The sequence below is a fragment of the Chelonia mydas genome, chromosome 16, assembly GCF_015237465.2.
Source record: "Chelonia mydas isolate rCheMyd1 chromosome 16, rCheMyd1.pri.v2, whole genome shotgun sequence".
NCBI classification, from domain to species: domain Eukaryota; kingdom Metazoa; phylum Chordata; order Testudines; family Cheloniidae; genus Chelonia; species Chelonia mydas.
In genome coordinates, this window is record NC_057857.1 from 12,263,068 (window position 1) to 12,283,503 (window position 20,436).

Genomic DNA, 20,436 nt, shown 5'->3' on the forward strand with positions numbered 1-20,436 from the left:
CCCCCGAGCGCTGAGGCAGTCGCGGCTCTGGCGGTTGCTTCCCGCCCTGCCGGGAGCCGGGCCCCGCGCGGGGCAGCCTGGGAGCTGTGGTCCGGGCCGCGAGGCGGCGCGCGGCGGGGATGGGGGGCGGCTCCGGGCCGCTCCGGCTCCTGCTGCTGCTGGGGGCCGCGGGCTCGGCCAGCCCCTGGGACCTGCGCTCTCTGCGCTGCAGCTTCTCGGCCGCCTGCGAGTGCGACTTCCGGCCCGACGTGCGCGGTGAGCGGGGGGGCCGGGAATCGGGCGGCGGCGGGGGGTCTCTGGGGGGGGCTCCTGAGCAGCTAGGGAGGGGAGTGGACCGGGGGAGCTGTGGAGCGGGTCATCCCGGACTGAGGGGCCACCCTTCGGGGGGGGGCAGGAGAGGATGGTTCCTCCAGGGGCGGGGTGTTGGCTCCCCTGGGGTGCCCCCCCCCCGGTGCTGTCTATTTAAGGAGCCGGTACGAAGAGTGACGTGCATTTGGTTGCTGCCCCGTGAGCCCCCGTTACGGGGTGACTCGCACCCTGGGGAGACACCAGGTCCGCCGGCCCCCAGCACAGGTGCAGAGGGCGAGATCTCAGGGGCGAGGGGGGGCCAGATGTGGCTAGTGGATGGTTGGGAAGGGCTGCTCCTTTTGAGAGCATCCTTGGAGAGGAGGTGGAAGGATGCCCCTTCTCTGAGTCCCACACTAAAACCAGTTCCTCCAGGGCTGCCGCCATACAGATGTTCAGGAAGAGTTACCGTTTTGTGTTGACTAGAGCCTGATCCGAAGCCCGTTTACTGCACCAGGCATTGAATAGCGACCCTGCTCCCTGGACAGTCCCTTCCCGTCTGTTCAGTGTTTCTGTTCACTCTTAGTTCAAATGTCTAAAGTAATGGAGCTTCCCTCTGGAGATGGACCTTTCCTCCACCCCATATTCCCTGAAATTCATCATAGTATTTCCTTTTCTTAACTGCATCCCATTACTCCCATTGTGAGGCCTGGCCTACCTACGCTTAAAACTTTTATCAGTATGTATGTAACTGTTGGTTAGGGGTGTGATTTTTTTTGCTTAAACTAGTTATACCAGTAAAAGCTATAGTGTGAATGCAATTACACTGCTATTAAAGTGCCTTAATGCCAGTATAGCTTTTCAGTTCCCTGAGCACTTTTATGCCGATAAAAATGCATCCACACTATTTTTACTATACTGGTAAAGTAAAAGAAGTATACTTTTAAGCATAGACAGGCCCTGAGCCAACTGAAGTTATCCCAAAGGAAGAAATATCCCCCAACCCAGCGTCTGAGGGGAGAGGGCAGAGATGGCTTCAAACAACAATCCAAATAACATCCATCTCTTAACCCCAACACATTCTAAATCTTGGTTTGGATTCATTCCAGGTCTGGAGTGTGACTTGGCCCTCAACCTGGTTGGGCAGCACCTGGTGAGGCAACTGGTGGTGAAAGGAGTGAGGGAGTTTTTACAAAATCATGATCCTGTCAAACCTCTGGTGATGTCCTTCCATGGTTGGACTGGCACAGGGAAAACCTTCGTGAGCTCCATGCTGGTCCGCTACTTGTTCCGAGATGGGCTGCGCAGTCCATATGTCCATCAGTTCTCCCCAGTAGTGCACTTTCCCCATGCTGAACAGATTAAGCAGTACAAGGTAAGAATGGAGGCTGCCTCTGAAAGCTAAATTACAAGACTGATTTCCTCTTATGATTATCTAGTCAGCCATTGGATAAGTACTGAGATTCTTCTCCCACCTTCCAGCACATACTGGAAAGTGCAATATAAGCACTTGTTATAGCACCTCTTATCTGAAACTGTTCTGGTGCTTTCCAAACACTAATTAAGCCTATGGGATATTATCTCAGCTATGCAGATAGGAAAACTGAGATATAGCTAGGGCAAGTGACTTGCCCAAGGTTACACAGCAAGTCAGTGGAAGAAGTGGCCATACAACCCAGTCTCCTGATTACCAGCCCTCTGCTCTAACTACTTGATTGTACTCCCATTAACCTTGGCATTGCCCAGAATCTAAAGAAATTATGCAAGAAGGTTAGCTGACAAATACTGAATGGAGCAGGAGAACTAATGGCATTTTGGGTTTTCATGACACTGTATTTGGAGAAAAATGCATAGCTCTCTTGCTTCCTCAGAAGAAAGAAACTTGAGTTAAAATCCTCTGTTGGAAAAAGCGCTTCAGTGAAGACTAACACATTTCACCAGAAAGTTTGTACATTAAAATATGGAATGGTATAAATATTGGACCAGCTGCAGCCTTTGTGGTGTAAGCATGTGCAACTGCCATAAGAAGAGTCTCACATGCTTACACGAGAACTCAGTTTGGGTAAAGCATATCTTCCTAAGTGTCCATACTAATGGCTGGTCTCAGCACAGAGTGAAGGGAGAGAGAGTACATGTTCAATAATTTCTGGGGTCTGACTATTAAACTTGTGGAGCTCTTGAATTTCCCTTTGATCCACTCCATATTCTTCTTTATATGGATTTGTATTAGTAAGACTATATTAAATTAGGCAAAATTCACCATGTTGAATTAAGAGCAAAAGAGTTTACCAGGGAACCTTCACAAATGGAAGTCAGTCTTGCACTGTACAAAGTTAATCCTTCTTTCCAGACAGAGCATCACAAGTGCTGTTCTAAGGAACAACAGCTTTTGGAGGTTGCTATTTCTGGCATTATTAGCCCAGGCTGAGTTCTCATGTAAGCTTAGCTCTTTGGTAGCTCAAGCTCTTTGAACAAGTTTGTGGTCCTAACTGGTTTGGTGTGGTTTTCCAGGAAAATCTGAAGAGTTGGATCCAGGGGAATTTGACAAACTGTGGCCGATCAGTGTTTCTCTTTGATGAAATGGATAAGATGCACCCAGGTCTGATCGATGTGATTATACCATTCCTTGGACCCTCCTGGGTTGTGTATGGAACCAACTACAGAAAAGCTATCTTCATTTTCATAAGGTAAGAGAGCTCCCTCTGCGGCAAGTATAACTAGGCTGGGGATAATTCTAATGCAATGCTACTAATTTGGTCAAATGTTAGTAAGTTCCTCCCTATTTTAATCACCCAGAGCAGGTATTTTCTGTCAGATCCATGAGATCTCAATTCGTTTTAGTCTGCAAAGGTACATGGTCTCATAGTGCTTTGCCTTTTCCGTTATTTGGCAACCTCTGTAGCAGTCTTCATAGGCCAACTAAGACTGCTTCCATACTCACTGCAGAATCAGGCACTGCCACTGCAGTACAGTACTGATGTCATGGCATAACTTTCTGGTAATTTCTTGTCTTGGTCTTGCTCAGCAACGGAGGAGGTGAGCAAATTAATCAAATGACGCTGGATCTCTGGTATGCCCGCAAGGACCGGGAAGAGATCAGCCTGCAAGATCTGGAATCTGCAGTTTCAGAAGCTGTGTTTGAAAATCCCAATAGTAAGTCTTTCCATCAACTGGGAAATGCTTTTCAGCGAGCATGTTCACCAGCCGTGGGAGCCATACCCTATTTCAAATAAGCCAATGATATTTATACAGTGTTTTACAGATGTGTCAAGCTATTACCAGTTTTCAGGGAGAAGCCTGAGGTGGAGTTAGGACCTGGATGAATTGCTTTGGCAGATGAAAGGAGGGTTCTGCTGTTCAAGCCTACAGAAACATTACTATGCTTAACAGAGCTCCATTGGGAGAAGGGGCACCTACGACTGAATAGTAGGCAGATAGGGAGGTGGGGCCCAGTAAGAAGCTAATTATTAAGGGCCTGATCCTGAGAGGTACTGAGTACGTAGAGATTTCCTTTATTTCCATGCTCAGCAATTCTTGGGATTGGGCCTAACATACGTTGGTGGGTCTGAAGTATCAGTACAGCTGTTAGGAACCATGTGCTTGGAGACCACTGGATTTGATTACTTAGTGGACAACAGATGGACCCAGCTCCCTCAGTTGAATCTGGAGCAGAAGCAGATCTGTTGTCTCTTCTAGGTGCTATGACTAGAGCCCGGCAAATCTGTGGATATCCACTTTATATCCACAGATATCTGCATTTCCAACTGCGGTTGTATTGTTTACCATCTTTGTGGCTCCTGGATTGGATGCACATCCAAATGTTTGTTTCCACACAGGGCTCTAACTATGACTTCTTGGAAACCAGCTCTGGTGGTGCTGGCTTTGACATCTGATTCCTCCTAGAGGGTGGGGGCATCTGCTATGCTAACAGGGTTGAATTCCAAAGAATTGAGAGAGACTCTGAAGGTAAAACTCTTTGCCTCCCCTTTTTCTCCTGCAGATGGGTTTTGGAAGTCTGGAATCATCGAGGAGCACCTCATTGATCTCCTTGTGCCCTTTCTCCCACTGAAGCAACACCACGTGAAGCAGTGTGTGGTGAATGAACTCATCCAGCAAGGCTTAACGGTACGGCAGGACATCATTCAGGCAGTTGCTGACAGCATTCCCTACTTCCCAGAGGAGGAGAGAGCGTTCTCGTCGACAGGCTGCAAAACGGTAGCCTCTCGCATCACCTTCTTCTCCTAACCTGAGAGAAAGAATCTTTCTCCAAAGCAGTGCACAGTTGAGGAGCTGGTAAGCAGCCCGTGGAGGATAAGTTTACCCATGTACTTGCTCAGATTCAGAGGAGCAGAATTTAAGAATTCTTAAAGCTCCTGTGCCCATTAAAACAGGGATGACCATTAAGAGCAACAGATTGTGGAACTCTGATAGGACAAGTGCTGCCTCCATGCTAGTCCCACTGCCCTTCAGCCCTAAGAGACTGGCAGATGCAATCCTGGGAACAAAGGGCAAACTGACCTGATTCTAAGCACTTTATCAATCTGTTCTTTGCCCTGGGGGAGGGTGAACACAGAACAGCCAAGAATACTTCTGTGATGTGTATGTGGAGTTCAAAGGGGAAGAGGCTGGGATGTATCCCAGTGGCTGGGAAGGGTTCTTGGCTACTGCCTCCTCCCTTTGATCGCTGGAGCTGAGCAGATCTTCCCTGTTACTCTCTGGGCAGCTGTCAGGAACTGAGCAGTCAAGATTCTCTGGCCTAGCTCCAATAAATGATCTTCCCTGGGCTGCTGACAAGGGAGTCTCACCCTCTAGTGCTTTTTTAATGGCATTTTTAAACATGTATTTTAATGTGAATCTCAGTATGAAGGCCCCAATGTCCTAGAGCCTGCCATACTGCCCTGTGAACATTCTAAACAGATGGACCAGAGTCTCATCTTAAATCTCTGGGGTAAATGTTAAGAGCCAACTTTTCTCAGGTTTTCTTTCACTGTGAATAGGAGCTAGTAGGTAAGATTCCAACTGCAGTATCCCTGAGTGCATTAGCATAAGGGAGAAAAGGATGTGTGATTTCTGTTACCAGCTCTCCCCATGACTTGGGGTGTGACCTTGAGCCAGGCCCTTAACCTCCCTGGACATTTCTTCCACCACATAATACCAGGTCGCTCCCTTTGAGTCAATGGCAATTATGTGCATCTTGCCAGGGAAGAATTGGGAGCCACCCATATCAGTCTTTCCAGATATAAAAATAGTGATTCCTACCTCGCAGGGAGACTAGACATTAACTAATGGTTTTAAGTACCAGGTATTAGTCTTGTGCTGTATTACATTGCTGGGATGAGTGTGTCTCATTTGAGTTGTGTTGAACTGCTGAACCTCTTGCATATTATATATTAGAGGTTGTCGTTCTGATAGGACACTGCTGGGAACCTGTTGTCCCTGGCAGAGCCAGTTTCCATTCCAATTCAGTGCCTCAGATGCAGCTTACTGTATCACAATTAAATGCTGCTGGGGGTAGGAAATAATTCATAGGAATCTACTTCCCCAAGCTCTGCTATCACTGACCAGCACAGCACTCTGCCCTTTCACCATGTAGCAGCTGGCTACCCAGCATACAGTAAGAGGAAACTGTGTAAGCTCTATCTGAGCAAACAGATTGGGGCTAGGCAGAAAGTGCTCCACGAACTCTCATGCCAGTTGCCGCAAGAAGGTCTCTTCAATACAGCACTAGAGCAGCCTGCACTCTGGTTGAGAAGGAGCCGGTGCTATTACTCTGTTCAGATCCTGCCCAGGATACAGTTGGACCAAGATACGGATTTACAGTCAAACATTCTGCCTTTTCCAAAATGTTCATTGTTTTTAATTTAAAATAAATCTGTTGAAAAAACATGCATGAGAAGCAGTCACTTACCTCCTTTCTAAACTCCCAGTTATCTATGAGCCCACTTACCTCCCAGTATCTATGAGCCTGCATAATGCATTGGAACAGCTGCCTGACCTGACAAAACGAACTCAAGTAGGGACATGGAGAAATATCTACTGTCTAATGATGGAAAACAAAAGCAGTGGTCTTCCTCTGGTGTAAAAGACCAGTGAAAGGGCCATACTCAACTATAAGAAGTACCATGCATCCTCAGTGGGGGTAGCTGGAGTAGGGAATGGTGACGTCTCAGCTGCTCTCTGTCAAAGTTAAATGCCAAGAGAGCACTGGCATCTGTTTTCTCTGCCACGTATGTCCCTTTGTTTAAAAACCCAAGGAGTTGCTCAGGAGACCATTAAAACTGCAACAGAGGTATTAGAGCAGAACAAATGTTATCTTCCACTTCATTCTACAACCAGAGAGTTAGCAGTGACATTTTCATCTTAAGGGGGAGACCCAGTTGCTATGGTCGTTTTTTTCCTCAAGTTCTCATGGTCAACTTCCTCACTTGTTTTAACACGAATTGAAACTGAAACCTTTTTGTTGTTGTTTTGGAAACCACGTTTAGCACTCTCCTCTCCACCCAAGTCAGAGCAATTGAGGTGAGAGTTTGGGGTAGACGGGACAGGTATAACTTCACAAAACTTTCAATACGTGGCATATGTATGTCAGCCACCCAGCGTGAATAGCATTAGATTAACACACCAGGTTTAAGAGTTTATCCTAATCAAAGCATTCCTCCTGCTCGGCCTGCATTCAGATTATTGCAGTGCACAGAGATCGTTCACAGCTAGTCTGCTTTCCTGTCCAAATCTTATCACTATGTAGGTAACTTAACACTAGCCCCCTTAGACGTTCACCTCTAAAGCAGCAGTATTACAAGTTTCTTGTTAATTCAGCACCCTTCTGTGGCACTAGCTTGCAGTACAGCAAAGCCTGTAAATATAGTGACTTCCTGGAAAATAGCCTAAAATTCTTGGCAGAGCTGGCTTTCCTGCTTTGAGAAGACAGCTCCTAGGCTACCTGGACAATGGCTGGGTCCACACCTTGCAGGAGGAAAGGAGGTCTGTGCAGATACCAAAAAAAAATAAAGATGAGAAACAGGAGGGGGCTACAGAGGAAGTGAAGTGAGAGAAGCAATATATTTATTAGAGCTGAGATAGCAGGACAGGAGTCTAAATGCACCTACTTTCCATTGAAACACAGCTTGGTGTCTGTAACCCAGGCAGCTCAGGTGCTGTCTCTAACATGAAGCTGGAGCAGTTTTTGTACTCTGACTTTTCCTGCCTTCTCACCTTTTCTCCTCCACGACAGCTTCACTTACTTTACTCACTCTCCTTCTGGAGATAGCTATCTGCTTGTACAGTTCATGTTCCGTGGCACAAGGGCTGATGACGCTCTCTGAATCCTTCAGGGCTCTCTCGGTCTCTTCCCTCTGAGCACCTGGTTTCTTTGGTTCATCCTCTAGAGCTCCGGGTGGCCTGTAGGGGCACATGTAAGGCAGAGAACTTACTTTTTGCAGCTGCTCTGCAAAGTGATGCATGAACAGATCCCCTCAGAGAGCATGTGATCTAGTCCTTGTGACAAGATTCACAGTCTATAGAAAGATGGCAAGCTACTGTCCTTTTAGGATCACAAAGGGACAAAACTATCTGGAATAAATCTGTCACTCCTGCTCCCATTGAAATCCGTGCAGATTTTGTGGTTGACTTGGGTTCTGGTTGTCCTACATAACCCAAGAATAACGATACAGTACTTCTAGATCCAGGAAGTGATCAGACTTAAAAGATTTGTATTTTGTAATCAGCAATTATTAGATCTTCAAAACAACTTTAGCAGACCTGTCCCCAGTACCTACTCCGTACCATTGGAGTTTAGCTGGGCTGTTGGAGTAGGGGCAGGCTTGAAGCTTTCTTTCCAAGATTGTTCTGGCAACCTCCGCAATCTTGCTGCTTATAATATCTTGGATGGGCTGTCCGGGAAAGAGGCTGGTTACAACAGGTAGGACCTGCTGAGGGAATGAGATCAGTTGAATGGCCAGATGTGTGCTGAAGGAAAGAGTTCTTCCTCCTTCCATCATCAGATAGGGTTGCAAGGATTAAGCTGTGCAGTTCCCATTAGAGCAGCCAAACACTTGCATAAGTTACATTAAAAATATATTCTAGCATTTATGGCCAGAAGGGACAATCAGATCATCTAGTTTAACCTACATTGCCCAGGCCAATAGCCACCCTACCCCAAATCCAACCACCAGAATTAGACCAGCATATTACAGCCTTGAGGCATAAGCCTCAGCGTTAATTTTTTTTTTAATCCAAATGAAATCTTGCTAGTGTAGGGATTCTGGTTTTAAATTTAAAGAAATATTTAATTCATCAAAACCTTTCAGGGAGGGTGGGGGAGAATGCAATTCCTGGGAAATGAAGGACTAGTTTATACTCAACGGCACGTAGTACTTTGTTTAGCTAGCATGGTAGGTGGATGTGGGGTTTTATTTTTCCACTCAAGCCCTGGTCTTGTTTCCTGATCGCTCCTAGTCACAGGGGGCTGCATGCTCTGAAGCCAGATGCATCATGAGCAGCTTGAAAACACAAGAAACAAGTTCTTGGTTTATAGGCAGCAGAAAAAAAGCCTCCTTAGGTTTTTAATTTTAGCAAATAAATGCTGCAACCCCCAAGCCCTAATCATTATTATCTGTATTACCGTAGTGTGAGGGGGAACCTTGGTCCTGGACCAGGACCCCGCTGGGCTAGGCACTGTTCAGACACAGAACAAAACTGTCTCTGCTCTAAGGAGCTTGCAGTCTAAGTATGTGTGTCCAGGATACGGCACAAGGACTACGGGGCCAGATGAATAGGGTGTCACGGATTTTCACTACTTGATCAGTGTCTGGCACAGGGAGTGGTGTCAGTGAGGTACCGCCTCATTTTCAGGGTCCAGCAACAGAGTTATGATCACATCCTCCTTAGCACTCATCACATCCTGCAGGAACAGGCGGCTCTTGGCCCGGTGCAGGTAATAGTGCGGCAGGCGAGGGTTGCTCTCGATAGCACCAGAGAAACAGTATACTGCCTGCTGGTACTTTCTGGGGAAGAAGATACAGGGAAACAGAAGAGTCAGGTGTGCAGACTCCCTAGGCAGCATGAGCTAGGGGGGTAAGAACTCTGTCAACTGGATGTAAGGTGGCAGTGAGCCATTCCAACATACCCCTGCTTGTGCTCCTGCAATCCTAGTTCATCCAGCAACATACCAACGCGTCTTCGCAAACTAAAGTCCATCGGACTCAATTCCAGCGCCTGCTGATAATCCGCCAAGGCAAAGGTGAGCTCTCCCAGCCGGAAGAGGCAGTCTGAAGTGGAGCACACAGATTACTTTAGCAAACAGCAAGCTGAGGTCAGTATTTGAGTGTCTTGGGATGTTATAGCTGCTACAAAGTCCAGTAATTGATGCGCAGCCTGTTTACTCTCTCTAGATCTCTCCAAGCATATATAAAATGCAACAACATGTCTCTACAGTGCCTCCCATCCCAAAGGCTCCAAAAGCTCTGTACAAACCGTAGACACACGGAAGCAACTGGACGAACAGTGCTGTAGGAGAGCTAGATATTATTCACTGAAATGCAGCCACCTGTAGGGTGGACTGCAACAGCAGTTCAACAGTGCTTAGAAACACCATGTAGCAATCAGCAAACTATAGTGGGATTTTAGGGAGGCAGAATGTAGTTTCCAATTTGGAATTAACAAGGTGACAACCTCGACTGTTGCAAAAAGTTCCATGGGATCTTTCCTGGTGATAAATTGGATGAAATGGGAATGTGAGGGCGCAACCAAAGAAGGTGCTTCCAGTAGCACAGGTGGGGAATGAGTCCGTAATAATCATTAACAGTTAGTAGTTATGCAGCACTTCCCATTTTCAAAGGGCTTTACAAGCATTGACTAATTAATCTTCACAACCCCCATGCAATAGGTATTAGTTATGTTTAAAAGAGGAGGAAACCAGGGTGCAGAGAAGTTAAGCAACTGACTGTGCATCCCAGAATGAATCAGTTACAGAATTAGGGATAGAAGCCCAGAGATCTAGCTTCCAGTCCCTTACTCAGACTCCACTGCCTCCCTGGTACGGGAGAATGGGAGGAAAGAATGCCACCTGCAGCACCCTTCAAGGTCTCCCATTTGAGCACTGACTATGCTTTACTTATGAAATCCAACATGATTGCATCCTGGGGAGGGTAGCTATAGGCATTGTATATCCCCCCTCATGTGTGCATCCATACATACACAACCACATGATTCCACTGCTGTCAGTACACTCACTCATGCACTCCCTTATCCCAAGGAACATTTCTGGTTGTTTCTAAACATATGTAAGAGTTAAATAGCTAAGCTGTGTCAGAGAGAGAGGCTATCCCAATGGGATACCCTCACACAAACTCCATTGCCACCCAAGAAGAGCCTTGCTACCTCCTCTGTTGACATAGAGTCCCTTCTCGTTCTTCTCCCCTTTCAGGGCTTTGTTGAGGAGCAGCACAGCCTCTTCGAAGAAGCCCTGAGTATAGCAGTGCACTGCAAAGTCGTTGTACGTGAGCAGGAGCTGCCGTTGCGCCTCCATGGCCACAGCTCCCTCTTTTTCACAGAGCTCTGTGGCCTTGATGTAATCATCAATGGCTGAGTTGAAGTCTTTGAGCCTTCTGTGTAGAGTCCCTCTGCCACGAAGGGAGGGAGACAGGATTAGAGCCTACTGGTTAAGGAGAAATTAAAATGATAGGGGCGTTCAGACCCTGGAGCCAGCACGCACTCACTAGTGCAGACTCCCACTCCCCTTAGTGGGTCACAGAGAGCCACCTCAGTAGGGACTGGATACAATGGGGTCTCTACCTGAAGATTAAGTATCCTGCATCAAAGGGGCTGTTCTCTATGGCAAAGGTGATTCTGAGCAGGGCATCCTTCAGGTTTCCCTTCAAGGCCTTATTCATAGCCTGGTTCTTGGCTTTCTGTGCTCGTTTCAGCAGCCTCTGCATTTGAACCTGAGCTTCTTTGTGCTGCGGCTCCAGCGCAATGGCCTCCTGGATGTCCTGGTAACACAAGATAGCCTGGAAACAGAGGTTAGGAGAATACTAAGAACTTGCACTCTCCTCCCTCTGTTACCGAACACTTTACAAAGGGGAACTCAGGATCATTATCCCCATTTTGCAGACAGGGAATTTGAGACACAGATTTGCTCAAGGCCACACACTGCATCAATGGCAGAGCCAACACTAGAAACCCAAATCTCCTGGCTCCCAATCTGGTACTTGCCCACTAGGTCATACTGGGCAAGAGGCAGTTTCTCTGATCTGTCTCATTCTCTCTATGCATTTGCCACACCACTGGGAGCGGCTGATAAAACAGGAAAACAGGTGGCTCAATGGATTCTCCAGAATCCTGTCATTCAGACCCTGATTTCTAACCAAGGGCATCAGTTGTTCCTGCAGATGCAGGGCAAGAGGAGTCCCGTTTCTAACAGGAAATACAAAACAGAAATAAGATCTCCAGTTACTATCTCTGGTCTCCTCAGGGTTGAGGGCACCACACTTCTGCTGAGCCAAGAAACGTGTGATCTCCCATCAAAGAAAAGTACACTACCCACAGAGTGAGGCTCAGCTTCCATCTCTCTGCCTGCTTTCTATAGACCAAGGAGGGAGAAGGCTCCGAAATGGTGTAGGATTCCACGGCCAAACAGGAGGGGAAGGTAAGAGCCCTGCCCCAGAGGTGCGGAATCCCACAGCCCAGGAGGCTGTCCCCTAGAAGCGATAGAAACCATCAGTTTCCCAAAAGGAGTGAGAGTAGCTGGAAAGGTTTAGAATCATGTCTCTTGAAACCAATTTGATGCTTTAAGCTAACTGATTAACCACAGAGCAACTTAGCTCTTCTCTGTCCTTAGGAAGCAATTCCATATGAAATCCATATGCAGCCTTGCACGTATGCTGTTGCTTCCCATTACTTAGGTAACTATCAATTCACCCAGCAAAGGGTTAATCCTGGAGCTGGAAGTGTTGACCCATTGTCCGGCAGATTGAGAATGGTAGCTATAGGCCACATTGGGACAGGAATGACTGTTCTGTGAAAATTCCCTGCAGCCAGCACACCCTGGGCAGAGTAGGTGCCCCTACCCGACTGAAGTGCTCATTCAGCTTGGCTCTCAGGACGTACAGATCTGGGTTCTTTGAGTCCTGATCTAGCTCTTCATTGACGAGCCGAAAACAGTCATGGTATCTGTTCAGGGCAGCAAGACAGGAAATGCTAGAAAGAAAAAGAAAGGGCATCAGAAAGTACCAATGGAGAATACAGTTGTTAGAGGGGCTAGGATAAAGACATTCCCTATCCCAGTTTACCTCCTCCTGCGATAGACTGAGTTGTCAGGCTGCAGTTCTGAGGCTCGAGTGAAGGACTCTAAAGCATCCCCATAGACCTCTTGGTCAAACAGAGACTGGCCCTGCGGATTCAAATCCCACAGCACAGAATCAGTTTGACTCAGGCCACCTGCCCATTGCTCCAGGTTAACGAGAGAGACAGAGCATTCTCTCTCTCTCTCTCCAACTAATCCAGGAATGGAAGAGGAGATGCAGCTGCACTAAATACCACTCCCTCCTAGCTGGAAAGCACTGAGCATGCATGAACCCCAAATGGGACTTTTGGCTCTTCCTGTGCTGCAAATAAATTAGCATGTGGAGAGGAGGCCCCAGCAGACTAGGCATGAATATGAACAGTAGAAACATGAAACCTTTCAGAGAGGAAGGATTGGAGAGAATCCCCTATCCCCAAGTATAAGTATGCACAAAGGACTCTCCCTTGGAAATCCAAGATCATGTTGACTTCCACTTCAAGTAGCATCTTCAGATTTCCCTCAAGATCAGAGGTCAGACACTAGACCCAGTATGCTAATGCTGATAGTGAGAGATCAAGGAAAGGCACGTGGCGGGGATAGGGAAGGCTGGTGCCAGCTGGTAGGGGCTATTCTGAACCCTTCACCTGCAGGTAAAGAATGAAGGCCATGCGCTCTACATATTCTTCCTTTGCAGAGGACAAGGAATATGCCTTTCTGAGGTTCAGCACAGCAGACTGGAAATCACAGAGCTGGAGAAAGGCTTCTGCCTTCTGTACATAGAACTCCACCTGCAAATGCACCCAGAGACATTCCTCAGTCCTGGAGGATAACTTTCTTCCTTATCCTGTTTATCCTTTATCTGTACACACTGAAACTAACCCTTTGAGACTCATCACTGCAATCCCGCACAGACAGATTTTAATATACGCCAATGACATTCTTCATTTGATAATCTTGGAAACGCAAGAACATTACAGGCTTTGTCCTTCCCGCTGAAGGACTCCATATCCCCATGCGATGCAAGGTGGGCTTGTAACTTCATCTAACTATGCCTGTTCTGCATTCCCCCTTGCCTAATCACATTCCTCTTACCTGTTGGGGGTTCAGGTTAATGGCTTTGGAATAACAAATGACAGCTTTCTCCCACTCGCCTTGGGAGAAGAACACCTTCCCTCTCTGACAGCTGCGATGAGAAGACAGCATTATGAGCTAAAGCAGAAGTACATTTCCCCTCCCTGCAGCACAGCCTTTGTGACAGTCACAGACCCCTGGGGGCACTGGCTCAGTTTCCCTGCCTGTAAACTGGAGATAATAATTGTATCTGCAAGGGTGTTACGAGGCTTAATTCATTATTCGTTAAGCACATGGAGAGCTTTGGGTGGAAGGCAGTAGAAAAGAGGGCAACTCTCTCTACAAGCACACTAGCCAGTGTTCTGAGCCTTCTCAAGATCAAGAAGGGGAACTTGCAGGACCACAGCTCTGCTAATTGACCAGCACTGCCCAACTATTGATTCTGCAGCAGACTCTGGTGACCCCACTGCTCATATGCTTAGGGAGAACAGATTCTGAAATGCAGGAACTGGGGACTACCAGTAGACACTAGTAATGGGATAAAGATGCTATCATCTCTATGTCACTCGGTCATATGCTCCTCAGCTTGGTAGTCACTGAAGCCATCTGACGGTTGTTTGGTGGCCTCACCATATTTATAGAGTCTGTCATGGAGGTTAGAGGACCTATGATTTTCCTAGGTTTTATCCTAAAATGGGCTATGGTTGAGTGTCTCTGTTCTGCCTGTTCTGATGTGAGGAAATCAAGGGGCAGTCAGCACAGTGAAACATCAGACAGTCTTCCAGATGGCAGTTCAACTGCAGAATCTGCCCTCACTTTTAGAAAATTACCTAGCATGGCAGCCACTTCTGGTGAAAATTCCCAGCTTAAGTTGCTAGGTCTCAGTTCAGTTCCTAGAGGACAGGTTACACCATCACAGTATGCTCTTATTGGGTCCTGGCTGGCAATCTCAACAGAGAAACCAAGGACCAAGCAGGCTGTGCAGCCTGACCTCCCTCTTGCCCATAGAAGGGAACCCTCCAGAGCAGGCTTAGGGCACAGTGGCTGGGCAGGGGAAGCTGCAGCCCATGCTGTACCTGTTCTGTGGATAAATCAGACACCAGTCCCCCAGGACTGTCATTCCTCGAACCAGTACTAAGTAAGGTTTTTTAAAAGTTTGGTACCCAGCCTCCTTGCAGGACGTGGACAAGAAACCAGGTGTTTGTAACAGTGAAAATGTATGAAGTGTCTGCTGGGCACTCACTGCTCCTGTATCTTGTTCTGCACAATCGCTGTCGGGGACTTCACTCCGCTGGGGTCCTTGATGTCTCGCAGAGTCTGGCTGGACCCGAAGATCTGTCGCAGGGATCTCTCCCGGAGATCCTCTTTGGACACAGCAGTCGGGAACAGCACTTTAGTCTCTGTCTTCATCTCCAGTCGCACCTGCAGGGAGAGAGGCTGATGGTCACTCTTCCTCCCCACCCCCCTGCTGGGGTCTCTGCCCTTGGCCACTTCCCCACAGCTCTAGTCCCCGGTGACTTCTGACCCCCGGTTGCATATGACCTGTCTCAGCTCTCTCTGATCCCACCCCAGCTCTGCACCTGGCACTCTCCACCCCCCTCTCCCAGCTCCCTCTGCCCCCACTGCTCTGTGCTCTCTGCCCCCCCCCCCCCCCAGCTCTGTGCTCTCTGCCCACCCGCTCTGCGTAAGTCGCCCTCTTCCCCCTCTACCCCCCAGCTCTGTGCCCTCTGCCCTCCCTCAGCTCCCTCTGCCCCCCCAGCTCTGTGCCCTCTACCTCCCCCCAGCTCCCTCTGCCCCCCCAGCTCTGTGCTCTGTGCCCCCACCCCTCAGTTCCCTCTGCCCCCCAGCTTTGTGCCCTGTGCCCCCACCCCTCTGTTCCCTCTGCCCCCCCAGCTCTGTGCCCTCTGCCTCCCCTCAGCTCCCTCTGCCCCCCCAGCTCTGTGCTCTGTGGCCCCACCCCTCTGTTCCCTCTGCCCCCCCAGCTCTGTGCCCTGTGCCCCACCCCTCTCAGCTCCCTCTGCCCCCCAGCTCTGTGCCCTGTGCCCCCACCCCTCTATTCCCTCTGCCCCCCCAGTTCTGTGCCCTCTGCCCCCCCAGCTCTGTGCCCTCTGCCCCTACCCCTCTCAGCTCCCTGTACCCCCCCAGCTCTGTGCCCTCTGCCCCCCCAGCTCTGTGCCCTCTGCCCCCCCGCGCAGGCAGCGGTGCTCACTTTGCTCTGCCCCGGCTCCTCCTGCGGTGCCACCGCCGTCGCCATCCCAGCGCTGTGTCCCTCGTTGCTAGGCAGGCGGTATCCAGGCAGCTGGGGGCCGGCCCGGAGCGAGAAGGTTCCATGGCCAGGGCAGGATCCCCGCTGCGCTCGCATGGGCCCCTGTGAGCCCGGCCTGGGAGGGAGGGGCAGGGCTCGCAACAGCCCCTCCCACGCCAAGGTCATTAACCTGGGTGATGGGCAAAATCCTGGTGTCCCATCGAACTGCAGCCAGCTGGGTAGGAAGGGGCACGAACCTGCCCCTGAGCAGGTGGGCTTGTCTGATCGGGGTCAGGACACCTGGGTTCCATTCCCAGGTCTGCCACTGACTCACCATGGGCGTGTGGGCAGGGCACTGGTTTTCCACCAGAGCTGTTCCACTGGTGTCTGGAGCAGGCCAGACTTTTGCAGTCACCCATGTTCTCTACCCTAGGGTGACCAGTCATCCCATTATTAGGGGCTTTGTCTTATATATGGAATTGTAAACATCCCCACCCCCCCCAAAAAAAAGTGTCCTGATTTTTCACACCTACTGTCTGGTCACCCTACTCTACCCCGTGGGATTCTGAGCCGGACTAGAGGACATGGTGTTAAACATACTGATCGCTGTCAGGAGTCTGGTTCCATTGCCAATGCAAACATTGAAAAATCACAAGACAGGCCCCAAATTATGAAACTGGTTTAAAAATTAGGAGATTTTAACACTAATATATTTGGGATTCTTTGCACTTGCCCTCTGGTTTGGGGACATTTAGAGGTCGAGTTTTCAAGCTTTTCTCCCCAACCCGGAGGGCTATAAAGTTACTCCTTTTTCAATGAAATTCTCAGGTAATAACCTGAGTCTGACACTTGGGGCTTTAAGATAAACACCACAAATCACAGCACAATAAAATCACAAGAGTTGCCAACTCTGAATCTTGTCTACACTAGTGCTTCCACCAACTGTGGAACTATTGTAATGGTGGCTGTATAAGTACCTTAGATAAATAGATGGCAGCTGATGGGCCATTTAGACTAGTTCTATGTCTACAGAAACCTGTTATCTCTATCATTTTCCTCCATTGCTACCACCAGAGTAGCTGTTACCAGTGGTAACAGTACATAGCAATAGTTGTAAGGGATTTCCAGGGTAGCTTTTTTAGTAAAATACTGATCAGAGTTCAAGGATTTTTATCCTCTAATAATACTTTGTGTTTCTCTAGCACCTTCCATCCAAGGATCTCAAAATGGGTTGCAGATGTGGTTATGGCATACACCTGAGATTCCTAGGTTCTAGTCCTGGTTTTGCTACAGACTTTTGGTGTGACCTTGGACAAGTCATTTAATCTCTCTGTGCCTCATTTTACCAGCTGAAGCAGGAGAATAATTTCCTACAACAATAGGTTTGGGAGTTAATTTCTTAAATGTATGTGGAGTATTTTGAGATGCTTGGTTGAAAAGAAGGGAGGTTCAATTAAAAAAAAATAGTACTGTGAATTAAGCCTCATTTTACTCCTTTACACCTGGATTAACCCCATGTTACAGAAAGCAAAACACAGAGGAATGTTACCAAAACAATAGAACCCAGCAGTCCTGACGCCTAGATTCCAGGTCCATACTACCTCTGTATGTTCAACCGCTGTGTGGACCTGGGTTTAAAGCTGCCATTTACATCTATGATCCAAATGGGTAAAATAATTTGAGACGGGAATCCCATCCTGTGGATCATTACAACGTGATGTTCATCCCATAGTAGTGATGGAACTTTTTTTCTTGCCCATATGTCAACTGAGGGAGACTTTTCTGAAGCATCCTTGTCCAGTGCTAGTGCCATGCAGAGTGACTGATATTGTGATACAGGGCCTTCATCCGCTATAAATGCATTAAAGCTGATTACATCATGAGACAGACAGGTCGAGGAGGGTTGGTCTGACCTGCCAGCTTTGATGCAGCCTGCAGGCATGAATCCTGTGCCTGGTAGCTCTGCCAACAAGCAAGCAGTTGAAGACCCTTGTTGCGTTACATAAGTCACCAGCTCTTCCACTCTGACAAAGGGACCAACAAAGATTAAACGAAAGGGTCCCTCATAAAGGAAACCAAGGGCAGCCGGCTTACAGTGGCTGAACACTTCCGCCCACAACGAAGATGGCCACGTCTGCAGACCACGTGGCCTGCGCCCTTCCTGCACCATAATCAAAATGGCCTCGCCCACCAAGCCACGTGGTGTGAATCCCTTCTGCCCGCAAACAAGATGGCACTGCCACGTGGTAGGGTGCGGCCTTTGTGATTGGTCGCGGTGGGCGTGACGCTTAAGAAGCAGAGCGGCTGCTCCTCAGGGGTGCTTGTTCCCTGAGGTCTCGGCGGCGCCGAGGCGGCCGCTCAGCTGGGGAAAGAGGGGGATGCTGCGGCCGCCATCCAAGCGCCTCGGGAGGTTACTGAGCCGCACCATGAGCCACTGCGAGGCCGATCCGCGCGCCGTGGGGAAGCGGGTCCTGGTAGAGAGTGGGCGGAGGGAACACTTCCGGGGTCACAGGGGGAGAGACGGCGCGGGAGGAGGGATCACTTCCTGGTCACGGGGAGATGGGGTCAAGAGAAGGCAGCGCCCGTGGGGGAGCGGGGGGCGCCAGGGCGACGAGGCGTAGGCCCCCTGGGAGCTGAGCCCTTGGGTACCACCCTGCCTGGGCTCAGCGCTGTCCTGGGTCTGCTGGAGCCGGGGTCCGCAGCCGCCTTCTTTCTGAGCCCCCGCTATAAACACGCCACAGCCCACCCGTGCCAGGACGATTGCTTTTCTCCATGTAAAATCTACGCCTGGCATTAAGGGGTAGGAAGCAGGGCAGTTGCCCGGGGGCCCACCCCACAAAGGGCACCGTGAAACGAAGTTGCCAGGCCTCAGGCTGCAGTTCTGGATGGTGGGGATTCAGCTTTCTGCCCTGTGCCCTAGCGAGTCTAATGCCAGCCATGCTTGGTGGACACCCTGAAACCAGCTCGCAGCCCCCCAAGGGGCCCCAGATCCCTGCTTGGGAGCTACTGTGTGGAGGATGTCAGCACGACCCATGGATCAGACCAGCCCCTTAAGTTCCCCAACCTGCAGGAGCAATAGCTCTAGGCATCGCTAGCCCATGGGCATGCTGGCTGCTTGCTGGAAGGCTGGTTTTCTGTTCCACATACTGTTCCTTATTGAAATGGAGAAAGTACACTCAGATCTGAAGTGTCACAAAGCACCCAGTAGGGTCTGTGCTTGGGGGGAGAAAGAGGGGGAAAGCGTCAGTGCACAGGTCCCAAGATTGTACCGATTTGCAGACAGCAGTTTCACATGCGTGCTAGATGTGTGACCCCATGTGCCAACTCACTGCATCTGTTTGCATATAGACACACACCGTTAATTTTAAAACCATGATTCAGAACTGTATTTGAGTGGAACAAAATAGAAGTTAACAAATAGCATAATCCAGTCATAAGTTCTCCAGCCTCTTTGTGACTCTGTAGACCAGGGGTCAGCAACCTTTCAGAAGTGGTGTGCCAAGTCTTCATTCATTCACTCTAATTTAAGGTTTTGCATGCCAGTAATACATTTTAACGTTTTTAGAAGGTCTCTTTCTATAAGTCTATAATATATAACTAAACTATTGTTGTATGTAAAGTAAATAAGGTTTTTAAAATGTTTAAGAAACTTCATTTACAATTAAATTAAAATACAGAGCCCCCCGGACCAGTGGTCAGGACCCGGGTAGTGTGAGTGCCACTGAAAATCAGCTCACGTGCTGCCTTTGGCACATGTGCCATAGGTTGCCTACCCCTGCTGTAGACTACATACTTCGCAGGAGCAATCCCATCTCTTGAACCTTCCTCCCTTTGACACTTACATGGCTAATGAGAACATTCACAGTGACAGTGGATAAGATAAAATATGCAAGGGGAGTGACAATTCAAGGCCAAAGCCAATGTCTGACAGGTTAAGAAGAGATTTCCCCCATGATCGGGTTATTTTCTAGTTGCCCACTATTACAAAGGCCTTGATGTCGTATTATGAAGTATGGGGTATGAGCCGCATAAGCAGCACTATACTGATCAAGAGGGACCACAGGTCTGACCTGCTTTGTCAATTTTTATGTTCCCTCCCAGCTATCCCACGACACACACGCTACTTGGTTCCCAAAATAATTCATTTTGCTGCCCACCACAAAGGGTTCCATGGATGATAGATTCACAACCAGTGTTCTAATAAACTAATAATGAACAGAAAACAAACAAGACTTAGGCCTGCTACCCCACACTTCCATCTATATCTCCTGGTAATCTTTATACCTCTCCCTTTCACAACTGCATTAACCTTTGCAAATGTTTCATAGTCAAATGTGATAGTGTCACTATCCAATGTCATATTGTATGGAAATGCACCATACTTGTTCCTCCAACTACCACCCCTTCTTTCATCTCTCAGCGCATTGAATGCGCTGTTTACAATCACTGTCTGGAGTTCCTCCCCTCCAACCCCATCCCAGATCCTCTCCGATCCAGCTTCTGTACCTTGCACTCCACTGAAACTACTCTCACCAAAGTCTTTAATCATAGAATC

General features: G+C 48.7%; 3 protein-coding genes across 11 annotated transcripts in view; 2 read left to right on the forward strand and 1 right to left on the reverse strand.

Annotated features, from left to right (window-relative positions):
* TOR2A (torsin family 2 member A) lies at positions 1–13,897 on the forward strand. Of its 5 annotated transcripts, none has more exons than XR_006286149.1 (8): positions 1–255; positions 1,395–1,660; positions 2,797–2,972; positions 3,311–3,438; positions 4,286–4,578; positions 9,436–9,595; positions 9,675–11,929; positions 13,260–13,897. XR_006286149.1 is itself a non-coding variant. In XM_043530319.1 (6 exons), exons 1-5 carry the CDS (start codon positions 120–122, stop codon positions 4,528–4,530), a joined length of 951 nt encoding a protein of 316 aa, XP_043386254.1. In that variant the 5' UTR covers positions 1–119; the 3' UTR covers positions 4,531–4,578; positions 13,260–13,897. The 5 variants fall into 5 exon arrangements, 2 of the variants coding, with proteins under 2 accessions (XP_043386254.1, XP_037735614.1); XR_006286150.1 differs by having other exon boundaries at positions 11,756–11,929; XR_006286151.1 differs by lacking the exon at positions 9,675–11,929.
* On the reverse strand, positions 7,326–18,157 carry TTC16 (tetratricopeptide repeat domain 16). 3 transcript variants are annotated; one of them, XM_043530318.1, is made up of 12 exons: positions 17,795–18,157; positions 14,880–15,058; positions 13,658–13,748; positions 13,210–13,353; positions 12,573–12,673; positions 12,351–12,480; positions 11,077–11,291; positions 10,663–10,904; positions 9,410–9,551; positions 9,122–9,287; positions 8,068–8,213; positions 7,326–7,683 (listed from the first exon to the last, which is right to left on the reverse strand). In XM_043530318.1, exons 2-12 carry the CDS (start codon positions 15,044–15,046, stop codon positions 7,494–7,496), a joined length of 1,734 nt encoding a protein of 577 aa, XP_043386253.1. In that variant the 5' UTR covers positions 15,047–15,058; positions 17,795–18,157; the 3' UTR covers positions 7,326–7,493. The 3 variants fall into 3 exon arrangements, with proteins under 3 accessions (XP_043386253.1, XP_037735612.1, XP_043386251.1); XM_037879684.2 differs by having other exon boundaries at positions 8,068–8,210; positions 15,846–18,157; XM_043530316.1 differs by having other exon boundaries at positions 15,846–18,157.
* Positions 18,152–20,436, forward strand: part of PTRH1 (peptidyl-tRNA hydrolase 1 homolog) — a 9,326-nt gene continuing 7,041 nt past the window's right edge. Inside the window, exon 1 of one of the 3 annotated variants that reach the window (XM_043530320.1) lies at positions 18,152–18,358. In XM_043530320.1, coding sequence (XP_043386255.1) covers positions 18,260–18,358 — 99 coding nt within the window. In that variant the 5' untranslated portion in view covers positions 18,152–18,259. Of the gene's footprint in view, positions 18,359–19,549; positions 20,153–20,436 lie in introns of those variants that run through there. The other 2 variants (XM_007057331.4, XM_043530321.1) reach the window with 2 other exon arrangements.

Coding starts and splice junctions, on each gene's coding strand:
- TTC16 (XM_043530316.1), bottom strand. CDS start 16,067: ATGACCTTGGCGTGGGAGGGGCTGTTGCGAGCCCTGCCCCTCCCTCCC. Junction 11,292..12,350: donor TGAATGAGCACTTCAGTCGG/GTAGGGGCACCT, acceptor CTCTGTTTCCAG/GCTATCTTGTGTTACCAGGA. Junction 7,684..8,067: donor AGCCCAGCTAAACTCCAATG/GTACGGAGTAGG, acceptor GTGCCCCTACAG/GCCACCCGGAGCTCTAGAGG.
- TOR2A (XM_043530319.1), top strand. CDS start 120: ATGGGGGGCGGCTCCGGGCCGCTCCGGCTCCTGCTGCTGCTGGGGGCC. Junction 256..1,394: donor CTTCCGGCCCGACGTGCGCG/GTGAGCGGGGGG, acceptor GATTCATTCCAG/GTCTGGAGTGTGACTTGGCC. Junction 2,973..3,310: donor GCTATCTTCATTTTCATAAG/GTAAGAGAGCTC, acceptor GGTCTTGCTCAG/CAACGGAGGAGGTGAGCAAA.